The 24,436-nt window shown below is 41.1% G+C and overlaps 1 protein-coding gene across 3 annotated transcripts; it reads left to right on the forward strand.

Moving 5' to 3' along the window:
• Window positions 1-1,590: 1,590 nt before the first annotated feature.
• NCOA4 (nuclear receptor coactivator 4) lies at window positions 1,591-23,033 on the forward strand. Of its 3 annotated transcripts, none has more exons than XM_030844067.2 (10): window positions 1,591-1,724; window positions 15,618-15,772; window positions 17,474-17,614; window positions 17,803-17,891; window positions 18,202-18,310; window positions 18,862-18,951; window positions 19,489-19,635; window positions 20,720-21,733; window positions 22,122-22,262; window positions 22,610-23,033. In XM_030844067.2, exons 2-10 carry the CDS (start codon window positions 15,632-15,634, stop codon window positions 22,613-22,615), a joined length of 1,878 nt encoding a protein of 625 aa, XP_030699927.1. In that variant the 5' UTR covers window positions 1,591-1,724; window positions 15,618-15,631; the 3' UTR covers window positions 22,616-23,033. The 3 variants fall into 3 exon arrangements, with proteins under 3 accessions (XP_030699927.1, XP_030699931.1, XP_030699929.1); XM_030844071.2 differs by having other exon boundaries at window positions 19,492-19,635; XM_030844069.2 differs by lacking the exon at window positions 1,591-1,724 and adding an exon at window positions 9,531-9,669.
• The last annotated feature ends 1,403 nt before the right edge of the window (window positions 23,034-24,436 follow it).

Here is a 24,436-nt window from a genome sequence, read left to right on the forward strand (position 1 = left end):
AGAGGCCAGGAGTCCTGCCTTGTAGATGGGGAATGGCTTGGGTGCAGGGCTACAGTATCAGTACTCAAAACTTAGGGACTTAAAACAGTGACAATGCTGATCATCTCTTGCTGTTTCTGTGTTACAGAACATTTGTTCAGTCAACAGGTCCTTACTGAGTGCCTGGCAGTGCTCTAGGCCTGGGGATACAGTAGTGAACCAGAGAGAGCAGGTCCCTGCTCTCTTGGGGCTTAGAGTTGGGTGTGTGTGTACATGACAGATCACAAACAAGCAAAGAGCCTTCTGTTGAACAATCCATGGGCAATCAGTAAAGAGCTTTATTTGCCCTCTGCCCCCTAACCCCACCTGTGCAAACATACTATGTGGACTAGTTGAGCAATCTAGGCAGGTCCTAGATTTCGGTCACCCTAAGATAATAAAAAAGTGCCTTGGTCACTTTTAGTTACAAAGGAAGTCTCAATCCAGAATCTGCTTCTGAATTGAAGAGGGAATGAGGGACAGTGTGATGCCATCTTGGCTCCGTCTGCCTGTGGCAGTGTTTAAGATGATTTACTTCCTCATGAGGCTTTTGTGGGCCTTTCTGATATTCCCTGCAGCTCCTCTTTCTCCACAGCTCCGCTCCTAATCACAGGCCATGAGAGCCCTTTTAGCTTCTGCATCTGAACCTATGTTTCCTGTTGCTGTCTGCTGAGATAGCCTTACCCCTTGTTATTCTTGGGTGAGATGCATAAAACCCAATTACAATCATTTCCTTTGCAAATCCTACTCATGGGAAATCTGGGGAGCAGTTAGCAGCTAGTATTGGGGACTTCTGTCAGAACTAAGACAGAAAGATTCTTATTTTAACATCTGGTAATAAACAAACAAACAACTAAATAAAATTCCAATATGGATAATTAATGCCAAAACGTGAGGGGAGGTACAGAGTGGTGGAATGTGGAGTGCAGAAAACTGTGTGGTGTGTGATACGGTGCAAACAAGAAAATGCTTTTAAGTCAGATGGTGTAATTTGGAACCTGGGCTTTGACATTTATTTATTTACTGAATTTTAAAAAATTGTGGCAAGATATACATAACATAAAATTTATCATTTTAACCATTTTTGTGTACAATTGAGCAGCATTTAGTATACTCCCATTGCTGTGCGACCATCACCACCACCCATATCCAGAACTTCCCATCATCCCAAACAGAAACTCTGTACTCATTAAACAATAACTTCCCTTCCCCAAGTCTGCGGCAACCACCATTCTATTTTCTGTCTCTATAAATATGGCTGTTGTAGGTACCTCATATATATGGAATCATACTTTGTCCTTTTGTGTGTTCTGACTTTTATTTTTGCATCTGTACGTTAAGCCTAAATAATATCTGCCTTGTTAGGACGTCTGGTGTGAGAGAATCACTTAGGGTAGTCCTCGTTACAGAGCCTGCCTTCGACAAATGTTTCTTTCATTTAATCTTATTTATTCCTAAACGGCGAAAGGTCCCTGATCTATGGCCCAGGAAAACTTGTGCGCCGGCGCTCTCGCCCTCTGGAGGGTAGTCAAGGACCTGGGCCGACTCGACTTGAGATCTCGCGAGACTGTCAAACATTTGGTAAGAGGCGTGGGAGGAAGGTTGTGTTATCGCGAGAAGTCTGCCTTTAGGCCCTTGGCTTGTGTCGGGCAGTGCCTCTGTCCGCTAAGGTCTCCTCAGAACGCCCGGAGCTGCACTCGGAGGTGGTAAGTACCGGAGGGGCTAGCGGGGCGGGCGTGCCTCCTCCCTATCTCAACGCCGCGGGTCGGTCTGGGGCGCCATGGCCGCGTACCGGACCGGCCCGGGCCTGTCTGGGCTGCCTTTCGAGGCCGGCCTCTCCCTCGACCCGCTTGCCTCGAGGACGGCCTCCTCCTGCCTGCCCGCCGGCCTGGGCCTGCCTTCCTCTCTCTGGCCCTCGACTCTCGGCCTGAGGGCCACCTCTTTCTCCCCGCCCGGCCTGTTCTCCCTTCGTCCTTAGACACTCTGGCTTGGGGACCACCAACGGCTGTCTGCCCGCCCGCCCCCCGGCCCCGGCTGTGACAGCTCCAAGTTTTTGCTCCCTCTCGCCGGGGTCACTTGGAGCAAGGAGGGGCCTGTTTTCCTGACCGGACCCAGAGTATATACATTCCTAGCCTGTTGGGTGGAAACGCGAAGAAGATAACGTTTTTTTCGGCCCTCTACCTGCCAACACAGCGTCACTTACCGTAAAGTGCTTGTAGTTCTCCTAACAGTCCCGAGAGGTAGTTCCATTATCTCCTTTTTACAGATGAGAAAAGCGAGGCTTGCTGGTTCATTGACTCATTCCACCAACAATTATTTAATTCAGTGCCTATATGTTAAGGGTGTTGAGGATACAGCGATGAAAGAAAATGGGCACAGCCCTTATTTTCATGGAACTAAATTCTTGTGGCAGGAGCAACAATGATCATATAGTCTTAAGTGTCACATGATGTAACAGGGGTGATGCGATCAAGAATGGCAGAAGGCGGAGTGCTAGTGTCTGTTTGACCCCAAAGGCAGAGCTTTTTTCACCGTACCATTTTGTGTTGTTTTCTAATCAGGGTAAGGTTCACCATAGCATAACTGTTTGAACCACCTACTTGGTAATATGGAAATATGGTTGTAGGGACTATTGAGTTACTTCCTGGGTGAGAACGGGGCAGGTAATCATAGCTGGCTCATTTCTGCACAAGGTACTAATGTGACATTTCTGAACTTTAAATAACCTCAGAGCCTTTGAGGAAGACGCACCCAAATGCTGCAATGGAGATGGGGGGTGTGGTGCATGTACCTTTGAGGCAAGTCACTTGGTTTGCATTTTGACAGTTTGCTAGCTTGCAGATTTGTTAAGTAAGTGAGATGGTATATGTAAAGTCTAGCATGGTAACATTTCTTACATTTTAATATTCTTTCCTCCTTTTCTATTGTCCTTGGGTCCCCAGGGAAAACCTAGTGGTCTAAGGTTTTATGATAACTGTATTTTGTGTTTAAATAAACTTCTACAATTATATTATTACTTTTGGGAAAAGAGGTATTTCAAAAGTGGAGAAGCCTGGTGAGCTATGCAGGGAAAGTAAGATGTGATTCTCAAAGAGGGAGGAGGTATCTTATTTTAGAATTACATAGGTTTCCCCACTCCACCCACATTTTATTAAGATTCAGTCGGTTTAGCTGTGCCAGAATCTCAGTAGCCTGTGTAGGGGCTTCATAAAACTGCACAGGCGATTCTGATACATATCCCTCCCCCACTAGCTAGCTTCCCTCCCAGAGTAAGTGTTGGCACGCTGGAAGGCATTCAGAGCAGTGGTTGCTGCTGGTGGACTTCTAAATCGCAGTCTATTTCAAAGTTTTCTTATTTTCTTAGTTTTCGGTGACTCAATGGCACAAATTTTCCTCTAGATGGCAAGTTTACCATTGTGTCCTTGGGGACTATCACAGTATGTGTCAGCTTAGACACTCAATAAATATTTGTTGAATGAATAAAAAGAGATAATAAAATCTTGACACCTAAATGATCCCTTCAACATGCATTGTGTGGTTGGAGACCTTAGACTCATCTGGCATTAAATCTTGGTTCTTTTACTTGGAATCCTGTGACTGTAGGTAATATATCTAACCTTGTCAAGCCTTAGTTTCTCTCTTTTTAAAATTGTGTTGATACATCACTAATCGTTAGAGAAATGCAAGTCAAAACCACAATGAGGTATTACCTCCCATCAGTCAGAATGGCCATCATCAAGAAATATACAAACAATAAATGCTGGAGAGGGTGTGGAGGAAAGAGAACCCTCTTTCACTATTGGTGGGAATGTAAATTGATACAGCCACTATGGAGAACATAGTTCCTTAAAAAACTAAAAATAGAACTACCATATGACCCAGCAATCCCACTACTGGACATATATCGTGAGAAAACCGTAGTTCAAAAAGAGACATGTACCACAGTGTTCATTGCAGCACTGTTTACAATAGCCAGGACATGGGAGCAACCTAAGTGTCCATTGACAGATGAATGGATAAAGAAGATGTGGCACCTATATACAATGGAATATTACTCAACCATAAAAAGAAACGATATCGAGTTATTTGTAATGAGTTGGATGGACCTAGAGTCTGTCATACAGAGTGAGTAAGTCAGAAAGAGAAAAATACAGTATGCTAACACATATATGGAATCTAAAAAAAAAAAAGTTCTGATGAACCTAGGGGCAAGAAGACGGGAATAGAGATGCAGACGTAGGGTATGGACTTGAGGACACGGAGAGGGGGAAGGGTAAGTTGGGGTGAAGTGAGAGAGTAGCATTGACATATATACACTACCAAATGTAAAAATAGATAGCTAGTGGGAAGCAGCTGCATAGCACAGGGAGATCAGCTCGGTGCTTTGTGACCACCTAGAGGGGTGGGATAGGGAGGGTGGGAGGGAGGCGCAAGAGGGAGGGGATATGGGGATATATGTATACAGATAGCTGATTCACTTTGTTATACAGCAGAAATTAACATTGTAAAGCAATTATACTCCAATAAAGATGTTAAAATAAATAAATAAATTGTGTTGATAGTGCATATGTACCTTAAAGTTTTGTGAGGACTAAATGAGATAATGTGTAAAAGTAAAAGTCTTGGCACATAGATATATTAAATACTTACCGAAGCCATTCTTTTTTTTTATATATATTTATTTATTTTTGGCTACGTTGGGTCTTTTGTTGCTGTACGTAGGCCTTCTCTAGTTGCGGCGAGCTGGGGCTACTCTTTTGTTGCTGTGCCCATGCTTCTCATTGCAGTGGCTTCTGTTGTCGTGGAGCACAGGCTCTAGGTGCGTGGGCTTCAGTTGTTGTGGCACAGGGCTCAGTAGTTGTGGCTCACGGGCTCTAGAGCGCAGGCTCAGTAGTTGTGGTGCACGGGCTTAGTTGCTCTGCGGCATGTGGGATCTTCCCGGACCAGGGCTCGAACCCATGTCCCCTGCATCGGCAGGCGGATTCTTAACCACTGCGCCACCAGGGAAGTCCCTGGATCCATTCTTCCAATGAATATTTATTGAACATCTACTGTATAACAGTGAACAAAAAGACAAAGTCCCTGCCTGTGTGGAACGTATATCTTCTAGTGTGTTTTCTGAAGTGGGATCAGAAAATAAATGGTTTCTACGTGTCAGATACTGATAAGTACTATGGAGATAATTTAAAAATAAAATATATTAAGGGGGAGTGTGTGGAAGGGAGACTTATTTTACATAGGGTAGTGAGGAAGATGACACTAAGGAAGAGGAGTGGGCACGATATCTGGAGGATAAATGCAAGGGCCCTGAGGCATGCTGGAGGAGCAGTTCCAGCCTCAGAGAATGAAGACCATTCACTATGCAGGATACACAGTGCAATGTGCTGCTGGATCAGAGAGCACCTTCTGAGTGTTACAGAAATCAGTAAATTCAGTGTCTCTGTATACTTACTAGTTAGGTTGCAAGTCCAAAGTGATTATGATAAGGGACCAACCAATATGTATATACTGGATTAAGTTCAGTTTCATGAAAGAACTATAGATTTCCATGGCAGTTTTATTATTCTTCCTGCTGCTTTTTGGCTGTCTTAAAATTTTGCTCCGGGTTTTCACTTTGGCTCTGTTTCCTATACAGGTATGTCTAAATACATTGTTGTGACATACAAGATGTAAACAATGCAGGTGGCCTAGGCTGATAAGGAGACCAAGTTGACCATTTTTGCTCTGGTGAATTGTTTTAATAGTGTTTCTATCTATGCTTGTCAGTTAGAGGAGCTGCCATATAGTCTTTCTCAGCTTGTCTTCTTTGCTTGTTAAATCATAACATTACAGTCATAATTTGTAAACTTCCCACCTAGCCTGCCATACCTCAAATCCTAGCAAGTCATCCTTACTCTGAATTAAATAGATTCACTGGCAAGTGAACAAAAAGTTATCTTGAGGGTGCTTTTTTTTCTTTACTACTGACATGAATGCTCATTCCAACTCTCTTAGCCATTCTTATCCCAGCTCGTCATCCCTGATTTTGCTTGGCTCAATTATGCAGTGGAATCAAGATGTTCTTTTTGAGGTAAGGAGTATGTTTGGGTGTTAAGTATTCCTCTTATCTAGCATTGCCTTGAGTCCTTTACAAATGTAACAATTTGGTTCAGTGAAGGAGTGAGTAACTGGCAACATAGGTTAAAAGGTTTTTGCTTGTCAGTTGCTCATAGACAAGAAGTTAGGTCTTTTAATACTTGGACAACTACAGATTTCATAAGAACATGATCTCAGGTATATTTTGAGTTTTATTTTGGCATATTTTCTAGTCCCCCAGGCTTTAGAGGAGGGAAAATATTTTATAACTTGCTTATTTCTGTGGGGAAAACTGCAAGGTGTTTACCATATAAAATCAGGGATAAAATGATATTATTACTGTGATGGTAGATAAATAACATGGTTTCCTAACCTTGGCTATATTATGGTGGGAAGTTTCAAGTGAAGATAGGGCACAGCCCTACTTCTGAAAGCTTACCAAACTTCAGTGATGTCAGCTGGAATTTCTGTGGTACTGCAAAATCAGAGAAAAAAATCTAGAGTTGGCTGTAAATACAGTTAATGTTTCCCCTTTAACTCACAAATCAGCTGGTGCTTGTGAATCTGTATAGCTGGGCTTTGATGGGCTTGGCATCAGGAAAGACACATTATATCAGTGCCTATCCTGGAATCATAGTTTCAGTAGCAATATCCTTGCTAGTTTTGTCTTGTTTGAAAGAGAACAAAAAGTAATAGTTATGGTAGAAACATTTCCACTTCTGAAAAACCCTCCTGAATTAATGCAGGCCTTAGTGGGACATCAAGTTGATTACTTATGTTTGAAGCAGAATTCTACCATAGTTATTGTGGCTGGTCTGAAATTGAGCATTCATTTAACATTATTCATTCATCCATTTATCAAACATGTATTAAGCCTCTGTTGAGTTGAGGGCTACTGCACTGCACAACTCCAGGGACACCATTCTCTTTATTTCAATTCAATAGAGCACATAGAATGTAAAGGGGGGTTGGTAATGCCATGATACCGATAGCAGGCAGTCTGTTCAGCACTAGGGTGTACAAAGCCAAATAATATGTGGTCCCTTCTCTTGGGGACCTCTCAGGCTAAGGAGGCAGACATGTAACAGTAAGGATAACATGTGTTATAGGTGTCATGCTGGAAACTTATACATATTACAGTGAGCCCAGAGGAGGCAGCAGTTAACTCACTAGGTCAAAACTATTGAGGAATGGGATGCTTGGTCAGGAAAGGCTTAATAGTGTTGGTGACTTAAGCATAGTCAGAAAAGCAGACAGTTGGGGAGAAGGGGAGGAACTGGCTTTGCTGGCAGAGAGAGCTGGGAGAGCCAAGCTGTACAAGGCAAACCAGCCTGGTCCATGCATGGAACTGCCGTCTGGAAGATCATGGTGTGGGCGCTGCTCTGGGGAGACAGCAGGAGAGTCAGGCTGAAGCCAGAAGACAGAGAACTTTATTTATTAAAGAAATTTGGACTTTATCCTGTAGGCAGGGGGGAACCATTTGAGAGTTATAGTTTATGCTCTCTTTAGATGAGATGATCTACTAATCTACCGGGAAATAGATGATTCTCTTGTTGTGAGACACCATAGAAATCTTGAAACATAAGAGAGGTAAAATGCCTTATGACTTTTTTCCCTTTAGAACTTAAACATTTCATAAATATGCCAGGGCAAATAACAAAGCTTAAGGGAGTAAAGAGGTGCCTGCAAAGTCTGAATGCAGAATTCTTGTAGATGTTTATGGTTTTTTTCTCTCCCCAGTGTTTTTATATTTATATACTCTTTAGTAAATCACATCATTATAGTAACTAAAGCTGTCATAAACAGAATAACACTGACTCTCAGTAACTGTGTAAGTTCAAGTGAAGAAGAGCTGCAGCATTTAGTGTGCTGAGGCATTGGCCAGGATCCTTTAGAGAGGGCATAGAAACCACTGGTTATGTAGGTGATGGTCCACAAAGTTCCTACTGTATTTATTTACATTGTAACTATTTTGTAGTGGCATATAAAAGAGAGGTGAAAGTTCTTGACAGTCATTTTTACAGACTGAGAATTCCTTTTTTCTAGCCATTGACTTAAAGTATAAATACAAAGGGCTATCAAATTTTAACTTAACATCTTTCAGAGGTATGTATCTTTTTTGTATCTTCACAAAATATGTTCTCCAATGAAGAAATTTTGAATTCAGAGATAAGTTGCTTTCTCATTATTTTTGGTAGTGAATGTCTGAAGTGGGATCCCAGAAACTGTGCAACACAGATAAAGCAGGCACTTCCATAAACTCTGTTCATCTGAAATCTGAGGGATGCTTAATTGAGGGTGATAGTCTTCAGTGTCCACTGGCCTTTGCTTTTTGTCAAGTGGTTTTGCTTTACTCTGTTTATGAAGATAGCTTCATATGCATAGATGAGAGTAAGTATTTTACATTAAAAAAATTGAAGGGAATGACAAGGCTGTATAGAATTCTATCTCTGGCCTGATGGGATATGCAGACTTTGAGGATTATTTTCAGAGAGAAGGGCATCAAAGTAGAGTACCATGAGCGTGATAATCATCAGACAGGAAGTACTTACTATGTGTAAGATACTGTCTTAAACATTTTTTTGTATATTCATATAATTCTCATTGAGTTGGGCCCATTATTATTGTCCTCATTTTACAGATGGGGAAACTGAGGCACAGACTGGTTAAGTGACTTGCCTAAGGTTACACCGCATCTAAGTGGCAGAGCCAGGTTTTGTGTGGCAACGGTCTAGCTCCAGAGTTCATCCTCTTAACTACTCTGTACTACTGTCCTGGTGGAGCTTTCATTTCACTATTGTATTCCCAGCACCTAGAATAGAGCTTGGCATCTGGTTGGTGCTCAGCTTGTTGAATGAGAAGCATCCATGAGTGTTAAATGCAGCACTGGATTGAGGCCGTGTGGACTGTGTTTGAGAGAGACAGAGGGACGCTGGGGTATAGGTAGAGGTATGTCACAGAAGTGAGATGTCAGAGCCTGAAACAAAAGCCGGGCCTTGAACCTGTTAGGCTGACAGTGGTAATCTCAGGGAGTCAGGAGCTACTGGCCAGGAACATTCCAGTAATAACTCCGGAAGCCTTCTGACTGGCCCACGTTCGTTATTTCTTTGTAGTGATTAGCAGCAAAATCCTTAAATCAAAGACGTCTTGACGATTTGGGGCGCGGATCGGGGTGGACACAGGCTAAGCGCTGGAGCAGGTGGGCCGAGGAGAGGCTGGAGAGGAGCCCCTGGCATCCCTCGGGGCTCTGCGAGCTGGCTTTCGCCCTGAGCGGTCGGGCGGGGATGGTGGCGTCCAGCCGGGAGCCCAAGCGGCTTGGAGCCACGCCGGAGCCTTGCGGGAGGCTGCGGGGGGTCCTCGGGCAGCTATAGGGTCTCGCGAGCCGCCCGAGTGGGCGGAGCCTCCGGCCCCACCCCGGCGCCGACGTGCGCGCTCCCGCCCGCCCGTGGGGAGCTGCCCGGCGCGCGGGCGGGGCGCGACCTGAGGGTTCAAGGAAACTTTGTCACCCTGGTCGCGGATAAAGCAGCGTTCTGCTTGCTGGGCAGCTCACACGGCGGGGACCTGGCCTGCAAGTAGGTACGTCTGGCAGTGCAGGGCCGCAGCGGGAGCCCTCGGGGTGGGCTCCCCTTGCCGGGCTGGGAACGGGCCCTGCGGCCGGGGCTGTGCGCATGCGTACTGAGCAGTACTCGTGCCCGCTCTTAAGCGGAGAGTGAACGCGCGGCTGCGGCTTCCAGGGAGGACGGGACCCAGGCTTCTTAGGGCGACAGTGCTCCTAGAAAGTGTTGGGAAACCTGGAAAGTCGCATGAGTCAATGTTGCTTTTGAACTAGAAACGCTTAAATTGGCATTAGATGGTAATGACCAATATTGTGGTCAGTTTTCAGTTACTGCTTCGGAAAGTTGAAGTGCTGGAATTGATTGCTCATAGTTACATGTATAAAGGTAGATCTGAGCGCAGTAAGGTCTGAAGTGTTAAACGATCTTAAAATGTGCTATCGTGAATTTATTACCTTATTTTGTTTGTTTCTTCAGGAATTAATCTTTATTTACATGGTTTTTTAAAAAATTACGAAGAATCAGATCTTGAATTTCAGAAATTATTAAAGAATTAAAGGGTTAGGATAAGATACGTATAGATAACCTTTGAGTTAATGAATTGTGACATAAAAAAACCTTTTGTTTTTTAAAACTGACAGTAAGAAGAAAGAACATGTTAAGAAATGTCTCAAGGTAAAATTGCATGCGGACTATTACTATAATTTTTTTCCTGAAAATTTGTACAGATGTTCTGATATATATTGTCTTATCAAAGATAACCAAATGGGCAGTTAGTGTTTCGAATTTAGTAATTCATAGAACATAGTAAGTGTCTTATGGGTCTGTTTTTTAAGGGCTTGGTCTTTTCGCAGTGATTTAGATGCTAGGAAAATAAGTGAAAAGTGGACACCTTTTTTGGAGAGGAGGGCCATTTGGGAAGGGGGGACAAGCAGTGAGACCTGGAAGGTGCAGTTAGAAATGATATAAGCATTCAGACAGAGGAATGGAATGCGGAATGCTTGTGATAAGATGTGAGATCAGAACCCAGGGCTGTTGCTCCTGTCCTTCATGTTGGAAGTGTTTTGATTATTCTGAGTCTATCATGATGTGCTGTTTATTTTTGTTAGCATTATCTAAGGAAGACGGTTCTGAAAAATTGTTATAATTTATTGAGGACTATGAGAATTGGCTGAGATTCTTTTTTTTCTTTTTTTTTTTTTTTTTGGCGGTACACGGGCCTCTCACTGTTGCGGCCTCTCCCGTTGCGGAGCACAGGCTCCGGACGCGCAGGATCAGCGGCCCTGGCTCACGGGCCCAGCCGCTCCGCGGCATGTGGGATCTTCCCGGACCGGGGCACGAACCTGTGTCCCCTGCATCAGCAGGTGGATTCTCAACCACTGCGCCACCAGGGAAGCCCTGGACTGAGATTCTTAATGGAAGGTGTTCCATTAGTAACCCATTGGAATGTTAATTTTAATCTTTAGTGTTGGCAAATAAAAAGAATTTATGGGTGATAATACACTAAAGGAAGAACAAGCTGGTAAGAAGGAGAGAATCCAGGACTAGACCCTAGGAATGCTAGTTCTAAACCAAATCTGCGTGTAATGGCTGTGGATGGGTCATTTAAACTCTCTGGGGCTTTGTGGCTTCATCTGTTTAATGAGAGTAGTCTACTAAAGAGATGGCTAAGGTTTTCCAACTTTAAATTGTGGTTTGTGTCGGTCACAAGAGGGTTATGTTTCTTTGGAAATTTTATGGTTAAACCATATGATAGGGACTTAGCTTCATTTGTGGTTTAGTTGCTCAGTTCTGGTTCCATAATCTTTGGATTTCATAACTAGATTTGTGCAAAGCATTATGCAAGTATGGCATATATAGTTTGTGGAACTCTTCTTTGAGGAAAGCTCCAGGTTTTCCTGGAGCCTTATTCATTTGTTTGAGGGATGTGTGTGTTTCCCCCTCTATCTCTCTCCTCCTCCAAAACCTAGAACAGGAACCCTAGAGGCAGGGAAGTTTTAGAAAGCACTTAAACTTTTAACTTGTCTCAAAAAAAAAAATACACATTTAAGGCAATCCTCTGTTGAAGGTGGTAGGGCAGTAGTTTGTATTATAAAGGTGAAGAGAAAAAGACATTTTTAGTAGTCTTTCATTGATCTGAATTTTAGAATTAGAGCTGATTTGGTCTAATCTTTTTACAGGTAAGAAAACAGGCAAAAGTGTGTGTACACTTGGTGTATATTAGAGAGTTTAGACTACTGAGCTTTTGCCATAAAAACAACTTGCCTTTTGCTGGGTTTTACAGTGAGAGAGTATATGGGGAGCTATATTTATTAAATAGGTACCACATCCTCACCCCTAAGTCTATGAGGTAAGTATTGTTATCCTCACTTATTTAATTAAGACATTAGGTTCAAAAAGGGCAAATGGTCCAAGGTCATAGCATTGATTAATGGCTAAATGATTCTAAGTCAGGGCCTCCTCACTTCAAAGCCTTTTCTAGCTTCAGTGCTGCTTTCTATATAGTCCATAGGTGGAGATTCTTAAGGTCCCCATAATTCAGCTAACCAAAAACAACCAAAGCATTAAAAAGTGCAGTGTGCAGGGCCTGGGTTAAGTGCCTAAAGGCAGATACTGTCTCACTTTAACTTCATTGCAGCACTTTGTAGCTACTGTCATTGTCCACATTTTTCTAGAGGAAACTGAGGTCCAGAGAAGTTAAGTAACTCGCTCATGGGTCTGAAGGTTGCAGATGGAGCTGGAATTCTGGTTTGTCAGGCCTCAGAGTAATCTCTTAAACATCATGCTTGCTACATTGACTCTCTAACCTGAAAGGAATGGTGAATTTTTGAAATTGACCATATGAGCTAGATAACTCATAAAGGTCTCTTTGGATGTGACATTTCATAAAGCTAGCTCAGGCTTCACCTTATTGTGGTTTGAATTCACCCATGTGGTGGAGTTCTTGATTTCAGCTCTGAGGGCTCTCTCCTCACTGCAGTACAAGAAGGCAAACCTTTGCACAGCTTCTTTCTTGGGATTTCAACTATGGAAGCTGACTGCCCCTTGACTGCTCCACAGGGAGGAGGAGGGTCAGAGCCAAGGGCAGCGAAGGGACAGACATCCCTGGGGCTGGCCGTAAAGGAATGAAACAGGTTTTCTTAATGGCTTTAAAGACCCCTAGTCTAACAAGGTTACTGTTTTGAAGGATAACACTCATTTTAATTTGAAAACAAGGGATAAATATGTGGGGAAAATCAGTTTTGTAACTTTTAAATCTCATCCTATTTTCTATCCATAGCTGATAAGGGGAAAATCCAATTTGTGTACTTTTGCCATATTCTGTTCTTGTTAGGCAGTTGTATAGTATTTGTGATGGACTTGAGAAGACTTCTCTAAGTCAGCACTGTGTGCATTTGAATTTGTCTCCCACGTGATCTAGAGTTCTGGGGTACTGGACATTGTGAAGCAACATTTTGACTTAATGTTACTGTTTAAATTTTACACTGTGCCAGGCATTGTGGCATTGCACACACATGGTGAGGTCCTAAGAATGGGAAATTTGGCACAGGTGAAAGTTGGTTATACATTTGAAAGACCTAAACATGCTTTGCATATAAGTAACTTAAGTGAAAAGTGAAGCAACTTGTGGTAATGAGGTGACATTCCACTTTCTGAATATGAGCCAGCATTTCACTCGTTATGCAGGTATTGTTCAAAGTTCCTACAGTGTGCACTAAGTGCACACTAATGGTGTGCTTAAAACAGGGCAGCTTACAGTGTGAGAAAGAAGGTAGCAAAGTAGCTGCAGCTGGTGTTTCAAAGGTTGGAAAAAAAATCTCCAAGGGGATTCCTGTCGAATCCAGTTAATGAAGCCCTTCCATTTTAGAGATTATTATGGGGAAACAGACTGTGGCAACAAAACAGCAGGGGGAAGTTAGAAAATTTCCTGAATCTTTCAGGAACTCTAGTTCCTGAATGGGAATTTTCTGCTGAGATGGTCAAAAGAAAGCCTACTGGGCTTTTTCCTCCCGCTGTCTTATTTCTGGGGGTGGGGAATCACAGTGTTCAGCCCGTTTCAGCTTCTAGCTAGCCACCTGGCCCTAAACCTTGGCTTAAAGATGCAGTGTAGGCCAGAGTTCCCTGTGTCTCGGATGAGCAGTCAGCCATTTGCACTGTGTAGACTGCTGTTCAGCCGAAAGCTGGCTTGCTTCTCTGAGAAGGTCGTTTCCTTCAGGACTGTTAGGAAGTTCTTTTATATGTTGCCTCAGATATCTTCTGTTAATCCTCCTCTACTCCTTTGGGTCATTCTGAACAGGTCTAATTCTATTTGACAGGTCTCCAAGTATTCCAGAATAGTAAATTTGTCCTCCCAGAGACTCCTCTTATCTAAACAGCCTCCCTTCCTGGAGAAAGTTTTCATGGTTTTGAGGCCCCTTTCTTTTTTCTTCTAAATGCCTCTTTCTGAAGTTTGCTATTCAGAAAGAAATTTCAAAATTAGTCTAATAAACATGGAACTGATTAGTGGCAAATGCTATACTTCTGGTAAATGTAGTCAAATAGCATGTAAGTAATTTTCCTCTGAGATCCAGCACACTGCTAACTCATATAGAGCTTGCTTTCAATTAAAAACCTCCATCCTTTTACATTTATTCTCTTCCACTTTGTCCTCCCCCGTTCAAGTAAAAAAAAAAAAAATCTACATTTTTGTTTTATAAGATTTAACAGCTATGTAGAGATTGTTTGGAATCTGTTTTTGTCACAGCCCCGTGTTGTCTCCAACTTTAATGTCTGCCTTCTGTGTTTTCATCCAGGCAATTAGGGAAAACAGTTGAGTAATTGGGGAAAACAGGGGCATACCTCTAAATACTTAACAGACTGGTTTCAATTCATTATCCTTTGAGTACTTTGTAAAATATAATTTTATGATTCAATTTAGTTGGCCTGTTTTGCCCATGTTCACTTTGTCCACAGAGATGGTATACAACCTTGTCACAAGTCTTACTATTGTCCAAATATATCGTGTCTAAAGGATTACGTTGACTGGCCAGTTCAGTAAAACTACCCAAGAAGGAAATAATTTTGGTGTCACAGGGCTTAGTGAATCCATGCTGCGCTACTGTGATCACTGCTTTCTTTTTGTAAGTATTTAGAAACCATCTCTGATTCTAGATCTATCCAGGATACACATCAGACTGTTCTTCCAGCAGTTTTTGTCAAGCTTTGCTTCATTGCTTTTCTGACAGTCTTCTGTCCCAGTCTCATATCATCATATCTTGGGTTATGTGGTATTTTTCCACTTCTGTTTCTTCTCTCCTATGCTTATTAGAAAATTCTCTGTGGTTTCCCACACCAGTTTCTCTAAGTACCTCCCTTATAGCAGAATCCCATGAAATTATTGTCAGATTTACATTCCTGAGAGTTTCCTAGCTATGAAGGCATCCCTGAGTTCTTCCTAAATATAAAAGGAGGGGGGGAAAAATTTAATCCTCCCAATAAATTTAGGTTAATGTCAGATCTAAACAGTGTTCTAAACTCTGTGTATTAGGTTATTGGTTTGCACCTTCTTTCCAAAGTAATTATGGTTCCTTCTAGACCTTTTAGTCTTCAGCTCTAAATCTATAAAACGAGAACACATGCCCCTTATGACTTCAGGTATGTAAATAGAAACAATCTAGTGTTCTTTTAACTTTTTGGAGGCTATATGCCCTATCAATTCAGGCAATTTAGTGTATTTTTTCAGAAATATCTGTTCCCATGTAAAGTGTAACTAAAGTAGATGCATAGGATTTTTGGGCAGGAACACAGTAATGGTGGGCGGGGAAGAGGAGTTAATATTTATTAAGGGTATACTATGTACCAAGTCCTATGTCGGAAGTAATCTAAGTAGTAACTGGGAGCTGGTTGGAATAATCATTTGGGAGATGATTGCAGGGTGGTTTTTGGTTGTAATTATGGTGCAATTTGGATTGTTCTTTTTTTCTTTTAAAGGAACAGGGAGCAGAATGAGTACCTCACAGGACCAGAGTGGCTGCTCCAGTAATAAAGAACCCCTTTTGAGGTGTTGTGATGCACGGAGGGACTTGGAGCTTGCTATTGGTGGAGTTCTCCGGGCTGAACAGCAAATTAAAGATAACTTGCGAGAGGTGTGACGTGTGCTTTTCTCTTTCCTTGTCTGAACTCTTATTACAGGGCTGGTTAGAGCATGGCGAAGGGATTGGCTTCTCCAAACCCAAAAGTTTTACCCCATGCCTTGCATGGTCTGCCTGAAATGTTGATGCCTTTGATCCCAAAGGGAAAATAAAGCAGATGTTAGAAGAGTTTGGAAACTCCTGCACCACCTTAGATAATTCAGTCCAGCGTGCATTTTTTTTTTTTTTTTTTTTTGCGGTATGCGGGGCTCTCACTCTTCTGGCCTCTCCCGTTGCGGAGCACAGGCTCTGGACGCGCAGACTCAGCGGCCATGGCTCACAGGCCCAGCCGCTCCGCGGCATGTGGGATCTTCCCGGACCGGGGCACAAACCCGTGTTCCCTGCATCGGCAGGCGGACTCTCAACCACTGTGCCACCAGGGAAGCCCCAGCGTGCATTTTTGATTGCTTCCGTGTGTGGTCCCTGTGCCAAGCACTGCCATCCGCTAAAAAGTAACAAAGTGAATGAGCTCAGCTCATTGAACTGGTCAGTTGTTCTTAATGCATAAAGGATGGCACTTTAGCATGTCCCCTACCATCTGTTAATTTGGTATTGGCATGGTTTTGGTGGTGGCATGGTTCTATAAACGACTTAATTGTTAGAGCTAGCCAGAACGAAATCTGTTCCTTCTGTTGGCCTAATAACGTTCTGCTGGTGAGTGGGTAGACCAAGTGTTACATGACTTTGAAATACCACTTTACTATCCAGAAAAAGGTGTTATAAAATATAGTTTCTTGGGGCTTCCCTGGTGGCGCAGTGGTTGAGAGTCCGCCTGCCGATGCAGGGGACACGGGTTCGTGCCCCGGTCCGGGAAGATCCACATGCCGCAGAGCGGCTGGGCCGGTGAGCCATGGCCACTCGGCCTGCGCGTCCGGAGCCTGTGCTCCGCAGCGGGAGAGGCCACAACAGTGAGAGACCTGTATACCACAAAAAACAAAAACAAAACAAAACAAAACAAAATATATATAGTTTCTTATGTGGATTCTCCTGGATAATTTATAGATGTTATGATTTTCTTCCTTAGAAATTTTATATTTATCCCTCTTGAATCATTCTTTATGCTTCCAGAGACATTTAGTTTGTAATTTTACATAAACTGTCTGCCCTGATGGTCTTCTGGCTGTTGACATGTAGTGACACATCTCTTTACTAAATTGGCCTACTGTAAATGTGTTGCTCATTTGTAGGGTGAGAAAAGAGGTAAGGGCTAGTTATTAATATTCTTGTCTTCTTCCACTGTGAATTTGTAAAACTATAGGTTTTCAAATTATGTGGAAAACTTAGGGGCATCAGTATCGCATGACATATCCTTGTATTTTCTCTTGACTCCTTTAGGACACCCAAAATAAACCTGATCCTCTTAGAAGAAGGAGTATTGAAGGAGGATTTTGGAGCTTAGATATGCATTATGGCTGGGATTCTTAAACGGGGTCCATGGGGCTTTGGTGGTTTCATGGATGGGATTCAGGACTCAACGCTGAAATTATAGGCAAAATTTTGAATGTATGCATTTTTCTGGGGAGACACTGCATAAATGTCATTGGATAATCAAAAGGATTTGTGACCCCCAGAAGTTTAGGGACCTCGCCATTCTGTGGGAAACACCATTCTTTGAGCTTACAGCACTAGTGAAGCTAACATATATATGTTTTCTAGGTCAAAGCCCAGATTCACAGTTGCATAAGTCGTCACCTGGAATGCCTTCGAAGCCGTGAGGTGTGGCTGTATGAACAGGTAGATCTGATCTATCAGCTTAAAGAGGAGACGCTACAGCAGCAGGCCCAACAGCTGTACTGGGTAAGATGACTGCAAGGCCATGATTGGTTTGAATGTGGTTTCTGGTTTCCAGAGACATTTTCCTGTAATGCAGCATTAATATAGATGAGATAAAAATTTAATCTCGAGTGCTATTTGCTATTTGTTAACTTGGATACTCTTGGTGCTTTTAGTATCATTGTGGCTAGATGGTTTCATTTTTTTTATAGTTGCTGGGTCAGTTCAATTGTCTTATTCATCAGCTGGAGTGCACCCAGAACAAAGATCTAGCCAATCAAGTCTCTGTGTGCCTGGAGAGGTAAAGACCCTTTTTGCTTGTTTTGACTTTGGCTCTTTGACTTTGGTGTATTAAAAAAGAGTCACTTCGTAACTCATTGCATGATTTGGATTTAACTTGACGTCTCTCTTCCTTGGATAAGATCATCCTGCTTTATATATTTAATATCATACTTGGTATGATACATGGTACATGGTTAAGTCATCTATCTTTGGTTGAGTTTCTTAGAAAAGTACAGTCATTTCAAATAACTCACAATTTGGTTTCTATTTTGGATGAATTTGAAATAGATGTTTCTTTAAAATAGCCAGGTTTTATTTTTTTTCTCCAGACTGGGCAGTTTGACCCTCAAACCTGAAGATTCGACGGTCCTACTCTTTGAAGCCGATATAACTGCCCTGCGCCAGGCAATCACCACGTTTGGGTCTCTTAAGACCATTGTGAGTAGTGTTCATCTCAGAAGGTTCATACTGAGCTTCTCAGGTCTGTGGCCTCACAGGTGGTCTTAAAAATAACACATTTTCACTGTGAATAGTGGCTTTCTTGAGAATTTGATAAGCTTCAGAAATTTCATTTTCTGATTAAATTTATAGAGTATTAGGCTGGTAGTGCTTGGAATGTGGTATTGACTCATTGATCATCTCTAGAATTCATCTTGTATCCCTTTAAATACCTTTGACTTCTTTCTTATGAAATTTATGGCTTGAATGGTCTTTAGAGTCAAATATGGTCTCATTTGGGTCTTGTTAAAAGTAGTAATACTACCAATTCTGGTGAAGGTTTCTTACATGAAGATAGTTATGTAGTACAATAGATAGGGAACTCTCAGATTTTATAACTACTTCGTAGGTCAGTGAATTTAGTATAAAGAATATTCTAGTGAAATGTAACACTTTGCTTAATACTTTTGAAATTTAGGGATTACAGTTTCACTTTTTTGGTATGAAAGCATAACATTAGTAAACATGATTAATTTGCTTTTTTCTTATAGCAAATTCCTGAGCACCTGATGGCTCATGCTAGTTCATCAAATATTGGGCCCTTTCTGGAGAAAAGAAGCTATATCGCATTGCCAGAGCAGGTAAAATGTCATTTTGTTTCTTGTAACTGAGTTATTACTTGGCTTATGTTTCTTTTGGGTTTTGATTATATCACTTTTTTTTTTTGGCTACGAATTATTTGTAAAAAGGCACCAGTGGTAATAAATTAGTTTATGCAATTAAATGCTTCCCTTGAGACTGAATGTCAGAAATTTAGAGGTTTTAGAGGTGTTGAGTAAGAAAGTAATTGTTATCAGTTAGTTCATAAGAATTATCAATAGCTCTCTGATTGGGTTGGTTCTCTCTTAGGGATCCTTCTCTTTATCATTCATAGAGGTGATTTACTTCTAAAGGCAATGTGAATATAGGATCCTAGAAGTTTTGAGTTGAGAAGAACCCTGGAGATCAGCTATACTCCTTGTTTTGTAATTGTGAAAATGGAGGCTTAGGGAAGTCATTTGACTTGTGCAGGGTCAGCACCAAGCCAAGATTAGAGAACTTGGGTCTCCTGCTTTTCTGGCAAACTTTCTACTGCATTTGACATTGCCTTGTTAAGCAGCAAAGTATTGTGTGATTAGCAGAAGTCAGCATCCAGCACCACAGCTGTCCCTCTCAGCGAATGGCTCCTTGGAAGCAAACCTGCCAGCAGTCGCCAAGCTCCTTACATACCCAGTACCAATCTGCAGGACTGGCTCACCCAAAAGCAGACCTTGGAGAATAGTCAGGTGTGTTGCTGCCTTTATTGTTTCTGAGATAGATGAAGTAATAGATGGGGCTAGTTATTAACTGATAGTGTATGTCTTTGTTTGGTTTTTAGTTCTAGTCTGGGAAATATATATCTTTTAATAACTTTTTATTACAGTAGTGACACGTCTACACTGTAGATAAAAAGCTTAGGAAAAAACTGTATAAAGAAATACAAGCCCATAATCCCACATGCGGAAACAACCACTGTAACATTTTTGTTTATGCATACATACACTTTTAAAGAAAAATATCATTCTGTAACTTTTGTTTTGGCTAGCAGATTTTTTTACTAATAGAGCATGAATATATTTCTCTGTCATTTAATTTCTTCCATAAAATCCTTCACACTATATTTCATTGATTGGCTCTAAACTTCAGTTTTTCTGAATATAAATACATTTCCTCTGCATGTCCAGGAACTAATTATTTGCGTACATTCTTGATTCAGTCTTTAGGAGTAAATTCTTAAAAATGGCATTCCTAGATTATAGTTCTGCAGTCCCTTTAAGACTTTTGCTACAGATTGCCAATTTGGCTTTCCAGGAAGTTGATAGCAGTTTATATTCCCACCAGAGTATTGAAGAGACCTGCTTCCCTGAAACTTCTCTAATAGTGGTAGTCGTTTACAAGTTTATTTCTCTGAATTTGACACGAAGTAACAGTAAAAACTTTTGTTTTGAGTTTCTTAGATTACTAAGGAGGTTGAGTATTTTTCATGTTTATTAGCCTTCTTTGATGACTTGTCTCATCATATCCATGGCTCATTTTTGTCTTCTTTATTCATAAAGTCACATTATATAGAAGTACTAGTCTCTTTTCTATAAACCACTACAAATGCTTCCTCCTATTTTGCCTTGTTTATTTTAAAACTGCAGAAAATTAAGTTTTACTGTAACCATATATTTTAATATCTTAATAGAGAAATCCCATACCTTTTGGCTATGTATATACTTAAATTTAGAAACATTGGGCAGTGTGGTAAATATAAGTAGAAGTCTTATCATTGAATCCCAAAGCAGTCATAATATTCTGGCAAACTAATATTGTGTACTTCTTACGTAGACTTCTGCCAGAGCCTGCAATTTCTTCAGTAAAGTCTGGGGCAACCTAAAGGGCTTGGAAAATTGGCTCCACAAGAGTCAGCAACAAGAAGTTTCTGAAAAACCAAGTTACCAAAAGTGTAACAGCCATTCTACTACCAGTTCTTACTCCATTGAAATTGAAAAGGTTGGAGATCTAGAGCTGCTTGATCAAGATGAGATGGAGCTTTCTGATTGGCTGGTGACTCCCCAGGAATCCCATAAGCTTGAGAAGCCTGAGAATGGCAGCTGTGAAACCAGTGAGAAGTTTAAGCTCTTGTTCCAGGTGTTCCAGGAGTCCTATAGTGTGAATGATTGGCTTGTCAAGCCTGATTCTTGTACCAATTGTCAGGGTAACCAGCTCAAAGGTGTGGAGATTGAGAACCTGGGCAATCTGAAGTGCCTGAATGACCACTTGGAGGCCAAGAAACCCTTGTCCACTCCCAGCATGATTACTGAGGATTGGCTTGTCCAGAATCATCAAGACCCATATAAAGTAGAGGAGGTCTGCAAAGCCAATGAGCCCTGTACAAGCTTTGCAGAGTGTGTGTGTGATGAAAATTGTGAGAAGGAAGCTCTGTGTAAATGGCTTCTGAAGAAAGAAGGAAAGGATAAAAATGGTATGCCTGTGGAACCAAAACCTGAACCTGAGAAACATAAAGATTCCCTGAATATGTGGCTCTGTCCATCCAGAAGAGAGGCAACAGAACAAGCTAAGGCACCAAAGGCAATGGCTTCTTCTAGAATTGCTGATTCCTTCCAAGTCATAAGGAACAGTCCCTTGTCAGAGTGGCTCATTACCCCCTCATGCAAAGAAGGATGTCCCAAGGAAGTGCCTCTTAGAGAGGACAGAGCTGGCATACCAAAGCTTACAAGCCACTTGGCCACTTCCTGGTGTCCCTTTAACACAGCTGACTGGGTCTTGCCAGGAAAAAAGACAGGAAATCTTAGCCAGTTATCCTCAGGAGAAGACAAATGGCTACTTCGGAAGGCCAAGGTGAGCACAACACATTAAAATAGCACCTTTTGAAGTATATTTAATACATTTTTACTTTCTTAATCCCAAACCTTGCAAATGGGCCAGATCCTTAAATATCTTAACTATTAAATATGGCTTAAGTATTAATTTTGGTGCCATGTTAGCAACAGAATGGAGGATTTGATTATTCAAACTGAAATTTCTGTGCATTTTCTAGGCCCCAAATCCCCATCTGGCCTATTTTATTGCTACTTATGGAAAAGAGAAAATAGTTGTCCCCTTTGCTCATTATTAGAATGCCCAACATTTACATCATTCTTTATAGACACTACACTATTTGAAGATGAATTGTTGGTCTCACGCCTCCCAGTTGTCATGTAGCAATCCACCTTTTGTCTTCTTGCAGGAAGTATTACTTAATTCGCCCCTACAGGAGGAACACAGCTTTCCCCCAGACCGTTACGGCCTCCCAGCAGTTTGTGATCTCTTTGCCTGTATGCAGCTTAAAGTTGATAAAGAAAAATGGTTGTATCGAACTCCTCTACAGGTGGGTACATGCCACTAGTGCAAATATTAGTTTTAGCTGCTCAAAGATATTTTGCCTTATATATGAATTCATACTTTGCCCACTGAACTGTATTCCTATAAATGGTTTCTATATTAGGTGAGGTGGGGAAAAGATCATAAAAATTTCATGTATTTCACTTGAACTTGCTCCATGAAGTAACGAGGACATACTTGAAAGTGACCTTTCAAGATGATGTAGCTGTTGGGGGAATTTTTGGAGCCTGTGTGGATTCTAGTAGCTTATTGAGAAGTGAGAGCTTCAGGGTGGGAAACTTGCTTTTTATCCTGCAGTGAAGTGACTTTTTATCTATGGGCTTTTCTTTACAGATGTGAAGGAATGGAGTACTGGAGTCAAGCAAATTTTCTGCAGATTAGCACAAATCCATGAGCTGAGTAACTGCGGCTTGCCAAATCATTGCGTTTCTGGGTCTGATGTAGTTCCTTTTCTGCCTAATTTTGAACTAGTGAAGAGAAATAATCAAATTATGAGTTACTGTGTAAAAGAAAAAGGCTGTTTGTTGATGTTGAGGTGATTCAGTTCCTTCTTACAGAAGTATTAATTCACCCCTACACTAGAAACACAGCATCATAGTGGGTAGGTCTTTTTCATAAGCCTCCACGGCTCCTTAGTTTGGGTTGTTATTAGAAGTACATTAAAGCACTGTAGTTTTAAAAATGAAATAGTTTTATAATCAAGGTGTGTTGATGTATTCTGAAACTAGTAAACTTACTTTTTTTTTTTTTTTTTTAACCTAACCTCTTGATTGCCTTTGGATGCTTCCCCTTCTTGTGGGTTTTCTTCCATTAACGGTGAATTCTTCTGTTTAATTAATGTACAATATTATTTCACACAAATAATTAACCTTGCCAATATAGTGGTTTTTTTCTTACCAAAACAGTATTAACAATCTTGGCAATTTTTGACATTAATTACAAAACATTTTAGCTTACATGCCAGATTCTACATTATTTTTTTTTTTGAAACAAACTCAACTATTTCAAGTTTTATCTTTATTCCCTTCTCTAAACGTTATTATTGAAGTATCTAGACAGCTCTTTCAGAAGGGCTCCATATTGCTTGAAGACTATATTCAGGGTAATCCTAGCCTCTTTCAAAGTATTCTGAAGAACTACAGGCAGAAGAGCCCCAGTGCTGACTAATCAAAAAGCAAAAGGCAAGACATGCTGGAAATGTAGTACTTGAACTATTCACTATCCTAAGTGTTACTGGTGCATCCTGTGTAAATGTAAGCTGAACTGGACACCTGGTGCTTTTAACTAGGCATAAATTAAATGTCCTCTCACTGCAAGCATAGCATACCTATAGCTTATAATGCAGTGACATTTTAGTGAATAGGCCGTTTTGAACACTGTGCCTTGGGGTGTTTATTGAAGCTTTATGAAAAGTATTGATGTTTCCTTAGCATCCCTAAAGTTATGTCCATGCTTTAAAAAGTTTCTCTGTAGGAAAGAAATGGTATTTATACCATGTTTTAAAATTCCGTAAGATGAGACATCTTAGCTGCTTTCCAGGCTTTTACACTATTAAGCCACTCAACTTGCCTATGTGTTATTGGAAATACTTTTAAAGTTTGTGATGTGGTCATCTAGAAAGCCCTTTTGGGGAAACTTCACATTCCCAGTGTCATTGCCAACTTCATTAGAATTCTTGAACCACAGCTGAAACGAGCCTATTATTTTTTAGTTCTCCAACACCATTTAGAACTTTAAAACTAAAGGTGGTGGGTAAAAACTTAAGGAGCCTTTCCATTATCTTAGGTTGCAGGAAACCTTGTAGTTTTTGAGGTTTAACACATTGTGTATCCCTAAATTAACAATCACTGTGCTAATGAGTGTAAAACATTCTTTTGCATTGATGGATTTTGTGCCTCCCTCCATTAAAAGCATAACAGCCATATAGTTGTCCTGTGATTTGTAAAACACCTTGTCACAAAATTATATGAATGTGATATCCTTTGGTTAGGAGTACAGTTGAGAAACACTTGAACATAAAAACAGTGTTTTTATATTCACTTAAATTTATCAGTGTATTTTATGATTCTTGAATTAGCAAATAGGTTATTACTAACTTCCATTGTCTTTCTTGCACACTCTTCATATCTACTTTTAATTTTTAATCCGCTGTTGCAGGTA

The sequence above is a fragment of the Globicephala melas genome, chromosome 16 (genome assembly GCF_963455315.2).
Source record: "Globicephala melas chromosome 16, mGloMel1.2, whole genome shotgun sequence".
NCBI lineage: Eukaryota > Metazoa > Chordata > Mammalia > Artiodactyla > Delphinidae > Globicephala > Globicephala melas.

What these genes read in the sequence shown, in the direction of transcription:
- NCOA4 (XM_030844067.2), top strand. Translation starts at nt 15,632, where the DNA reads ATGAGTACCTCACAGGACCAGAGTGGCTGCTCCAGTAATAAAGAACCC. An exon ending in TTGGGTCTCTTAAGACCATT is followed by an intron (nt 18,311 to 18,861) that starts GTGAGTAGTGTT and finishes TTTTTCTTATAG; the next exon opens with CAAATTCCTGAGCACCTGAT. An exon ending in ATATCGCATTGCCAGAGCAG is followed by an intron (nt 18,952 to 19,488) that starts GTAAAATGTCAT and finishes TTGTGTGATTAG; the next exon opens with CAGAAGTCAGCATCCAGCAC.